Source organism: Protobothrops mucrosquamatus, unplaced genomic scaffold (genome assembly GCF_001527695.2).
Source record: "Protobothrops mucrosquamatus isolate PMUCROS unplaced genomic scaffold, P.Mucros_1.0 scaffold1054, whole genome shotgun sequence".
Classification (NCBI taxonomy): domain Eukaryota; kingdom Metazoa; phylum Chordata; class Lepidosauria; order Squamata; family Viperidae; genus Protobothrops; species Protobothrops mucrosquamatus.
In genome coordinates this window covers 107,127-118,655 of record NW_015387286.1, presented here as the reverse complement: position 1 = coordinate 118,655, position 11,529 = coordinate 107,127, and the positions used below count along the sequence as shown (strand labels likewise).

At 38.4% G+C, this 11,529-nt stretch overlaps 1 protein-coding gene across 1 annotated transcript in view; it reads left to right on the top strand.

The window, feature by feature from the left end:
* The window catches only part of LOC107291117 (gamma-aminobutyric acid type B receptor subunit 2), a 124,121-nt gene extending 113,368 nt beyond the window's left edge, over positions 1-10,753 (top strand). The window contains exons 8-12 of the mRNA XM_015820078.1: positions 1,500-1,724; positions 2,664-2,846; positions 8,884-9,013; positions 9,926-10,043; positions 10,564-10,753. Of these exons, the coding sequence (XP_015675564.1) occupies positions 1,500-1,724; positions 2,664-2,846; positions 8,884-9,013; positions 9,926-10,043; positions 10,564-10,729 (822 nt within the window). The 3' untranslated portion in view covers positions 10,730-10,753. The remainder of the gene's footprint in view (positions 1-1,499; positions 1,725-2,663; positions 2,847-8,883; positions 9,014-9,925; positions 10,044-10,563) is intronic.
* The last annotated feature ends 776 nt before the right edge of the window (positions 10,754-11,529 follow it).

Genomic DNA, 11,529 nt, shown 5'->3' with positions numbered 1-11,529 from the left:
TGGTGTAGAGTTAGGGTGCTGGCCAAAAAACTAGGAAACTGAGTTCTAGTCCCGCCTTAGGCATGAAAGCTGACTGGTGACCTTAGGCCAGTCATTCTCACTCAGCCCAACTCACCTTACAGAGTTGTTGTTGGGGCAAAAAAGGAGTATTATGTTATGTTTGCTATCTTAAATTGTTTATAAAAATAATAAAGGCAAGGTAAAAATCTAATAAATAAATAAAATATAGAGAAGCATTTAAGCTTATCATCAAAACAGAAATCAAAATAACTTATCTTGTGATAATAGTGAGACTAATTTCACAAAGCTTCCGTCCCTCCCAAAGCAAAGATATAATTTTTTAATTCTAATTCTAATATATTTTTATTCTAATATATTTTTCTTCTGCCTAACAGAGGGAGAATTTGGGGGCAAATTGAAAGGTGGAGAACATGGTCTGGAGACACGAAAGCTGCATATTATAAGCTTGACTACTAAGATTATGATGACTTGAGTCAGTGCTTTTACATCTAGTATTCTCACTGTCCAATGTAATCATGAGTTTCTGCCCTTTAAATACAGCTAGTGAAAGTAAATAGTATTATCTTGTGACTGACTATTCAAAGTACCTTCACTGCACCTTGAAATACATGACCTAATAAAAACATCAGTAATTCTAGCTTAACACAGTTGTACCCAATCTATTGGAAATACCTTGAACGGCTGTTTAGCAATACACCTTGTTTTATAACTTAAAGTTTCAATTACAGAAATACTGTATAATTAATATTCATCTCATGCTATTTGTTAGATTTCTATCCTGCCTTTCCTTCAGGAACTTTAGGTGTACACATAATACTCTCTCCTCCATTTTTTTCCTTACCACACAGGATTGTTGAGCTATAATATTTGTGAACTTTATGGTTGATGGTAGTCTTCTTCCTGGGATTCCCAATTCCTAGTCCAACACTTTAACAATTCTTTCTGGCTAATGAGGAGCTGAGATAAGGGAGCTGCTACTCTATGTTAGCTCCTTTATGTTTCATGTTTAGGCTGTACTTAGTGCCCTCTGGTAAGTTATGTAGTTATAGGAGCATGTAAGTAGGCAGCATAATGGCGGTAATTCCACTCCCCCCCTCCCCGGTCTGAACTTAAATACCATAAAGTATGATGAATTCAGTGTTAAACTCTTTAAAACCCTACTCATTTTAAAAGAAGAGTTAGTTATCAGATTCATCAGTGATAATTAAATATACTTGCATTTGTCAAACTAAGGACACAAGAATAGAAACAGTAAAACAGCTTCCTTCTGATCCAGATTTAATATTGTGTTTAAAGAGCTGCATTCTATGTGTAAAATGTGTGCCATCCCTTTCTGTTTTACTTGTTTGTTGTGTAGGGCGGGGGATCTCCTCCTCCCAATTTCAATATGTGAATGCAATTTTGTTTTCAAAAATGAAAAAATGCAACTGCGTGTTTTGTTACAACGTGTCTTCCTTTTTTTCCCCCCCTGATTCCAGCTATTTGGGTGTTTTTTGGCATGGGAGACTCGAAATGTGAGCATTCCTGCTCTGAACGACAGTAAATATATTGGCATGAGTGTTTATAATGTGGGCATCATGTGCATCATTGGAGCTGCTGTTTCCTTTCTTACACGAGACCAGCCCAATGTACAGTTCTGCATTGTGGCACTAGTGATTATATTTTGTAGCACCATTACCCTCTGCTTGGTCTTTGTACCTAAGGTAAGTAACCTGATTTGTAATGAATGGTTTTATTTGCATATGATTTTGTACAGCAGTTAGGTGGTTGTCTCCATTATGAAGTTGCTTTTGAATGAGGAGGAACAATGCAAAAGGGAACACTTGGCTCAACTTCTTCTATAAGGTGAGAGCCAATAGAATGTTATGGTTAGAGCAGAGGTCCCCAACCTTTTGGGCACCAGGGACTGGTTACGTGGAGAGAGGTTTTTCTGTGGACCAGAGGGGGTGTGGTTTTATGTGTTGCCTGCATCCTGCGGATGGGGCTTTGCTTGTTTGTGCGGATCGGTTGCTGGCATGCCGTGGCCTGGTACTGGTCCACAGACCGGGGGTTGGGGACCCCTGGGTTAGAGCATAACAGTGTGTTTTGTGTCTCGAGTTGTGTATATTAAAAGGCTAGAAATCATAATCATAACCATGATTGCCCGTATTAAGTTTGATCGTTATTTCACAATTATCTGTAATTCTAGACATAGGAAGGAAAGACCTGTATTACTCTATGGGTGGAAAAAATTAAGACTCTAGTAGCACCTTTTCCAATTAAACAAATTTTATTGAAAGACATAACCCTTTCTGAGCTGCATCTCACTTCATCAGATGCATAGAGTACATGCATAGATGGATGCAATGAGGTAGTAAGGAATCATAGTAGTACTGAGGCTACTTGCATGGGTTTCTGCAAAGCTCAGTGGTGCAATAAGAATTTTTTGCAAGTTGGGGATGGGATTATATGTAGCTGAATAATTTTAAGACGTGTATGTGGAAAATGAGGGGATTGCTGCTGAAAACTTCAAACTTGATACTTGAATTATCTGTGTGCTCGATAACCTTTGTTTTTATAGTGTTAAGGGGTGGAGGGGCAAAGATAGCTAATGACTCAATCAATATCCTTGAGGATTATCTCATTGCTGTTAAAATTTTCAGTTAATTACTCTGAGAACAAATCCAGATGCTGCCACTCGGAACAGAGGGCTTCAGTTCACCCAAAATCAGAAGAAAGATGATTCAAAAACATCAACATCTGTCACCAGTGTCAACCAAGCCAGCACATCTCGATTAGAAGGGCTACAGTCAGAGAACCACCAGCTTAGAATGAAAATAACAGAGGTATTACCTGCTCTGATTGTGTCCTGTTGTCTTTGCATGCAAGCTCATTTGGTACAGCCAGGAAGCCATTCACATTTGGAGTCAAAACAGATGAAATATAAAGAACCACATTTTAAACTGCCCATGTTTTCCTTTCTATGTAACCCCCCCCCCTCCATATTGGGCATTGGCCTCATGAATGTAGAGAATTTGTCCATTTTTTTAGAATAGACTTCTCATTCCTACTTCCTAATACTGCTGTTGCCCTCATCAAATGTAGAATGTATTTTTAGGTATGAACTGATAGAACTTTCAGCCAGGATTTTTTAATCATCCATTATTTTGCTGATACTATTTATTGCTAGCATTACTTGTAATTGATTTTCTATACTTTAAGAAGTAAGACATTTTAAAAATAAAACCATGTTATTGAGCATTGACTCATTTTTAGTATAATAAAAGCAGAGTTCATAACCCACCAGGGCCATTTTTTAACATCTTAATTCATATGTACTCTAGTGGGAATATTTTAATTATTCTTTTAAAAGGTGTTTAATGTAATGTGCAATGACAAAATCCAGCACACTGCTAAAATGATACATAACAGAAAGGCTATGGCCATGTTTAAATGAAATGATTAGTGGAATTGCTGAAAATTCTGATTTATCATTCATCTTCATTTGGCTCTTCTCACCAGCAGCAGAGACTAATCTAGTCAGAAGATAATGAGAAAGCAAACATTTTCATTTATCTGCATCTGTCCAGTACAGTCCAGCAGGGTGGGTGCACTCTGGGCCCCATCAATTAAAGCAGACATGTCAAACACAAGGCCTGGGGGCCAGATGCCCCGAAGTGGTTTCATGTGGCCCGCAAAGCCATCCTGGAAACAGTGAGGGAACGGCCCCCGTTGCCTTGGCCCTGGCCCTGGCTGCGTTTCTTGCCTGTTTTTCTCCCTCCCTCATCTCAAATATTTTCCCACCACTCTGTACTTAGGAAGGAAGAAAGGAAAGAAGGAGAAGGAGGGTCTGAGGGAAGTCCTGCCTTAGTCTGGTCCTGCTGCCCTTTTACCATCCCCTTGCCCCCTCCTCCTGGCCTATCCTGGGGTGTCCCATCCTACTGCTAAGGAAGCTTTGGATACAAAGCCGGGTCTCCTCCCATGGAGAGGGAATGGGCCTCCCTCTGACTTTGCCCTCGTACCCATTATGAGCAACCTGGCTAAGGAGAGCAAGCACAGCAGCAGCAGCCTTGAGGAGGAGGTAAGTGCAGCTGGGCACCCCTTGGGGAAGTGGGGCTGGGCTTGGTGCTGTGGGTGCTTGAGGGCCAGGCTGGGTGTTTGACCTCTGCTGCCTAGGGCTCCGGGCAGCCCGCACCACCATCCAGCTCCCCCACATGGCCTGAGAGGAACGGTGAGGCTCCTCCAGTGGACCATGCCTTGGCACTTGCCCGGGTCCCACCCCTTTCTGCCAGAGACCCTCAGATCTGTCCCACTCCTGCCCAGGCCCCCACAGGCCCCCTTGACATGAACGATGTAGAGCTGGCCATGCCCACCCAATAGTCCACACCCACTCCACACCCACCCAGTAGGCCGCACCCAACCTGGCCGTACCCACCCGGCCCCCCAAGGGCAACTGCAATGCTGATGCAGCCCTCAATGAAATTGAGTTTGACACCCCTGAATTAAAGAATGTAATCTTGCAGGACCCAGGAAGCACACCTACTATGTTGCAATTCCTGACCTCTAGAATGATTCCACTTCCCGAGATTTCAGGAAACAATTGATTTCCTGGAAAACAGGAAAGAGAAACTTGCTTCAAATCCAGTTTTTAGGACAGAGAGAGTGGAGTAATGGCAGCCCAAACCGATCAACTACCTAAGATAGAGGGCTGCTGCTATATATTTTCCTGCCTTTATGTGCCTGCTATCACAAGACCACTCCCAGGCAATACCAAATTCTGAAAAGTTCCTGACAGCAAGGATTTGGATTTAATTCCTAGTCCAGAAAACTGCATGGGTATGTGATTGCAGCAGTAGCATTTCTCAAAGTGAAGTATTGGTGTGAGTAGTCTTGTTCTGAGCCTTCAGAGCAAAGTTGTGGGGTAGGCCCCTGATCTTTTTCATTCCCCGTCTGCTTCTTGAGTGGGCTGCCACCCTACTCTTGCTGGTCCTGAACAGATGTGTTTTGCATTTATATAATGCAAATAATTGACATACAATAATCACAGTAGTTCTTATGATGCATTCTAAGATTGCAGGACATAATTAACTTCCCCAAGTATCAGATAAAGAGCATAGTGAGAGAATATTGACTTTCCCAATCAATCTGCTTTCCTGATGCAGAAGTCCAGTTTCCAAGCACGTTGTTTATGACCGTTATCCATTTTGCAGTCAACTGGTGGTGGGATGGTAGATCTGGGTATATCACTGGAGAGTTGATTATACAAAGAAAGATAAATTTTCATTTATCCCTTAGCCACTTTAACTTGGTACAAAAACACCCATTGAGAGAAAGAGAAAAAAAAATAGATGATAGATTATGTACCATCAATTTGATGTCTAATGCTAACCAGCCAACTCAAAGTACAATACTACTCTTTTTTCCTATAACAAAGTGGGGGAGAGGAGAGTAAATGGAATACAATATTACAATATTGTACAATATTAAATACAATATTAAAAAGGGCTTCCTTAATTTAAATCTGGCAGAAAAAAAAATTCATAACTACACCACAATGAGTTTATACACATGTCTCAAAGATTCTTACACTAACCAATCTTCATAATTGAATGAGATTTTACTGATAGCTTTCTCCTCTTCCCCAGTTGGTACTGCATCCTAGCTGGAACACTGGAACACTGCCATTTTAAATAACTGGTAATAATAGAATGGAGCAGAAATTTGTATACTCTTCCCAAATCTATCTCACCAAACTCAAGTGGACCATAACGTTCCAAAATTTAGTTGGATTGCAATGAAGTTTAATTGCACTGACATAGTGATTGGACTATTTATTATATGGAGTTTGCTGCTGGCCATCTGCTAGATCTGTGGCATCATGTAGGAACATTCTTCAGAAAATACAGTAGTGGCCAAAATTGTGGAAACCTTTTGGGAAAAGTGTATTTTTGAGGTTTGATGGCTAATAACACCACTTTTTTGGGAGTAGTACCATAAAATTATATATCAATGGAAAGATAATTTAATCAAGAATGTAATGTAACAAAGTTTGTTCAATTATCTGTACTGTATTCTATGAAAAATTATAGCCAAATAACCAGAAAAAGGAAGCACAACTTGCTTCGGTTGATATCAGGTAGCTTTCCTTCATCTGATTGTAGCCAATGAGCATGAGTGTTTAGAGAGCCAATCAGGTGTCATCTTGTTTTGGCAATGAGCCAATCAGATCACAGTAGGATTCAGTTATTGATGTCATGTATTGAAGCTGAGAGGAGGACATTTGTCAGTGTGTTATGTTGATCGCTATCAAGTTGGTTGGGGTTTTTTCCCTTTCATTTAGTGAGCTTGTAAAACGTAATAAAATTAAAGTAATGGTGTAAAGAGTTGACTGGTTGCCCAGAAAGCAATGTAAAATAGTATTATTAAGTGAACAAGGCTACAGTTATAAAGAAATTAGAAGAAAAATTTGTGGAAACTTAACCAAAGGTGGCATTTCTACTGTACACTTTTCCCAAAAAGTTTCCACAATTTTGGCCACTACTGTATGATTACTTGAATTTGCTTTGGCTTTCATTTTAGATTAAAAAATGTATTTGTTTTAATCTGGTCTACCATTTTACATGTTTTTACACATATGCACACACACAGGATATGTACTATGTAAAGCACACGTACATAGCCCAAATGAGACAGTATGGAAGTCATGTAAAAACCTTGTAAATGAGAACATGATATAATATTCATATCTGTCTAGTATGACAGGTGAAGTAAAGGAAAGCGCTAGACCACATATCCCATTCTAAAGGTAATGTTTTTAAAAGCATATGTAGGAAGCCATGGAGATGGCCTTGGATAACAAATCCAGAAGTCATTAGGTCAACAAGTAGATTTGCAAGATTGTGTCGCTAAAAGAGCATAGTTCTAAATTTCCCTTGGAGTAAGTTTCCTACTCCGGTCTATCTTGTAGGGCTAATTGAATGTTTGGTGTGTTTTTGCATACACACACTTAAAAATCTACTGTATTTATCTACTTTATTTATCCCTTAATGAAAATGAGTTTTCAGTTTTCTTTTTAGGCCAAGTTAGTAAAATTATGAAGCAAGAACTTCTGCACACTTGATATCAAGAATTGCAAGTAGGAAGGGCTTGTCATTCCCTCCCTGCCAGTCTCACAGCAATGGAGAGGAAAAATTCAATAGATGTTGCCATTCCCTTATTTCCCTCAGTGACTTCACTAGGGACAAACTCTCTTAATAAATGTTCTTCTGCTCATGAGAGAAATCACAGTTCATAATCATAAGCCTTTATTGGTGACTGTTCAGCCTTTGAAAATGTCTACCAAGAGAAGCTAGGATAGCTTTATCTCTGCATCCTTCCACCAGGCAAATATGTTTTAAAACACACACACACACACAATTTAGTATTTGCTAAGTTACTGCTGAAGTGCATTAGGTTTTAATTTGATGGGCTGTTGCCTATTTTTATTGTTTTAATTTAGAGAATTTTAATGTTTTAATTTTAACTCTGTTGATTTATATACGGTTTACTGTGAGCTACCTTGAAGATTATTTTTAGCGGAAAGATGGAGAATGATGAAATTCAGCCATGCCAGAAGAGATTTCTTAATATTCAAATCTTAAAGTAATTTCGCATGAGAGGTTTAAATGCACTTCAGTTTCTTTTGCATTGCTTAAGTTAATATGATGGCTCTTGTTATTTATTAATTCATTTGTAACAGGAAGCTGAGGAGAAATATTTGAAGCTTAAATGAACATCTCAGCTAATTTAGGTTTTACAATCACATTACAAAGTTAATTAAAGCTAGGGCCACTTCACTCTTCAGGTATAAAAACATTAGAAGGCTTAAGGCTGTGAATCAGCTGGATGATTTGAGAAGTTATAGGAAACCTTTTGTCAGCTATCTTTAATAAAGATTTATCTGAGAATGTTTTCTAAGAAACAGCATTTATAGTTATAAATTTTACTCTATATTTTCTCCATTGAACAATCTATAGTACTTGGGAAAACGATGGAATGTCAAGATGGAGAGATTTTAGTGCAAATTTCTCCTTTTCAAGGACACCTTTTAAAATAGAATGATCTCCTTAACTACCCGCTTGATAACAGCCACCATCTAGCTACCAAGAAAGAATGCTTTTCCAGATTTTTCACAATGCCATTTTATAGCTATCAAAACCTTGGGGACTGCTTAGATTTTTTGTGCTGCTGTCTTCTTTTAGGAGCATGAGAAGAATTAGAGGAAGGAAATTTCCCAAAGGATGCCTGTAGCAGCTGTCAGAATTCATAGTCCTAAACTAAGCACCCATCTATAACAATTTAACAAGGTCTAGTCTTAACACATAATATGGAATAACACATGAAAAATTAAATCAAAGCAAGTAGTCCTTGCCTTGACCATTTCACCTTACAATATCATTTCTATTGTGTAATTCTGTTACTCATCAAACTGAGAACTGGTTTGATATATGTAAGAATCTTAGTACTTATGGTTACACATATGCATGATCAAATAGCAATATATTTACTTATAGGACAAAACTTGTGTGACTTTTTAAAGATGTTGGATACATTCTATCACATGCTCAGGAAACCTCTGCAAAGAAACAGCACTGAAATAGGAATACTAGCTATCAAGAAAGGATTTTTTTATGATTCATTATATATGGATGTCTCCACAGATGAATAATAGTAGTTTAAGTTCTTTCTTTATATGTGTATCTTTATGCATAGTTAAAATAAATATACTACCCAAAGCTGGTGTCCGTAAAAAGCCATAAAGTCCATAAAAAGTAGGACAAAAAAAGTAGAATGAAGGATAACAAATATTTTCATATAACTTATAACATTCTTTTCTTTTAACAGTTGGACAAAGCTCTAGAAGAAGTCACAATGCAGCTTCAGGACACACCTGAAAAAACAACATATATTAAACAGAACCACTATCAGGAGCTCAATGATATTCTCAGTATACGCAATTTTACAGAAAGCAAAGGTATGGAATTTATAAGGCCCAATAAAGATTTGGTTATATAAAAGGCATTGGTTCCATGTGTCCCTTATGTGGTAAAACCGAACAAGAGCCAGCCCTATGCTATGATGGCATTATTTTATATAATGTCAGTGAACTTTTGTAGGCACCTCATTAATACAGTTTTACCCAAACAATCTACAAAGGCAATAGTACAGAGATTTTTTGATCTCAATTTCTTTCTCATTCTTGGAACTTAATCCACATTGATTTGCATAACTCAGCTCTAGTCATCTATTTTATTAGTCACCATTCTCATACATTGCTCCCTAATCCAGATCCTGATCTAATATGAGGAAGAGAAAGGAATGAGACCAAACACCTGATTCATCTCCTATATAATACAAAGGAATGAATTTATGAATTAAAATAAAGAGATCTTTAATAAACTTAACTTGAATACTGGGGCATTGAGGTTCAGTGTTGTTGTCTATGGAGATTCTCAATCATCCAGGTAATGGATGTCCCAAAGATGCTTTTCAAAAGGCATCTGGACTTTCTTGTTTTTTTTCCTTGAAAACATTTCGCTTCTCATCAAGAAGGTTCTTCAATTCAACTGAGTTTATTTATAATTCTAATTTTAGACTGTGTGTATGTGTGTGTGTGTCTTTTGTAAATGCTAGTTTGGGGGAGAAATTTCTTCTTTATCTAATTTGTTTATAATTTGTTTCAATCTGAATAAGAAATAGTATTATTTAATTACCACAAAAATATTGTTGTCTAGTTGGAGTTAGGTTTTAGATCAAACGAATAATTTTTGAGAAACAATATTATAGTTTGTAAAATAATTACATTGTTTTGCAAATAATATATTATAGAGAAAAATGCCTCACAGTGTTCCTTTAATAAATGTCTGAAAATATTTTTTTTGTCCAGATGGTGAAAAAACAGTGCTGAAAAATCATCTTGATCAAAATCCACAAGCACAATGGAATACTACAGAGTCGTCCAGAACAAGCAAAGATTTTATAGAAGATATCAATTCCCCAGAACAGTAAGTAAAGTAATTCTTTCTTGCTAAATGTTCACAAGAATTAAAAGTATCTTCATGTTAAATCTGCATATCGATTATACAAAACATGTTCCTTTGCGACAAACTAGTAATTATCTGATAATTTGGGGAAGTCTTAACTTTTGAATACGTCGAGATGGCTTCCTAAAGATCTGAAATGCTTATGCTCATGTATGGAGTATCTTGCTGTATTAAAACAGCCATGCACTAGTATTAATCTTGCCCTGGGTAAGTACCTTTTATATTCCATAAATGAATAAAAAAAGAAACACAAAGCAGGAGGCTAAAATCCACAGAATAACTTAGTAAGACAGGAAAGAATAGAACGTAGGAGGATGTTCTGCTCATTGTCCTGGCTGCAGCTGCGGCTACAGAATCGTTTGAGGTTCTAATATAGTTCCCAGTGGGTGCATCCCAAAGTCGGGGGCCCTTTGCTAGCAGCCCTCCACAGTACTGAATACCTGGCTAACTGTCCTTATCTTTCTGTGTTCTTTCTTCACAGCATACAGCGGCGACTCTCCTTACAGCTGCCCATTCTTCATCATGCTTATTTGCCATCCATCGGAGGAGTTGATGCCAGCTGTGCCAGTCCATGTGTCAGCCCCAGTGCCAGTCCACGGCACAGACATGTGCCACCATCTTTTCGTGTGATGGTCTCTGGCCTGTAGGAGGACATCAGAGCTCCCTGAACTGCTTTTGGTACTCGATGGCTGGACTGAACGTCTTGTGTCAAACTCTTGCCTTCTACATATCCTTACTCTTACCACAGAGAAACTAGTGCTATAAGGCCATTATCAAGGGAGGGCCAGCTCCGCTGCTGGGAAAAAGCATGTGAAGCGGAGAGGTTAGGCAGAGGTTGCTCTGTAGCCTTACTCGTGGACGTTTTTATTTCTTTGCAAAGACCAAAACCATGTTTCTTCTCAAATTTCTATAGGAGGCAAAGTGGCTAAGAAACCTAAACTTGACCAAAAAAAAAAAAATACAACAGACCCCACGCAGCATCCCTAAGCTTTATACTACTACTGAAAATGTGAAACAATGAGAAGAAGAAAAGAAAAATCTCATCAAAAGAGTGCTGAAGCAACTAAAATGGATACCATACCAGGGGTTGCATTCAGCTTCTGGAGACCATAGTTAGTTGGGCTGACCTTAATTCCTGGAACTAAATTCAGTGAGAAAAAGGAGACTTCTAGGAATAATTCCAGCGTCACTGAATCCAGGTCATTCAACTAAAGATACGCTTGGAGAAGAAAATGCTTGGGGGGGGGGAAGCAAATCCAAGGCCAAGGTTTCAGAGTGGCTACAGCAGGCATCCCAGGTTTGGGGAGTGATACTCTTTCTCCTGTTAAGACATTGTGTGCTTGGTTGAATCCTGGGGTGACTTTCTGCAAATAGCAGGAAGCTAGGTCTGACAATGCTTAAGGCTGACGTTTGCTACTGAAATCTTCATTACATAAGGTGGATTTTT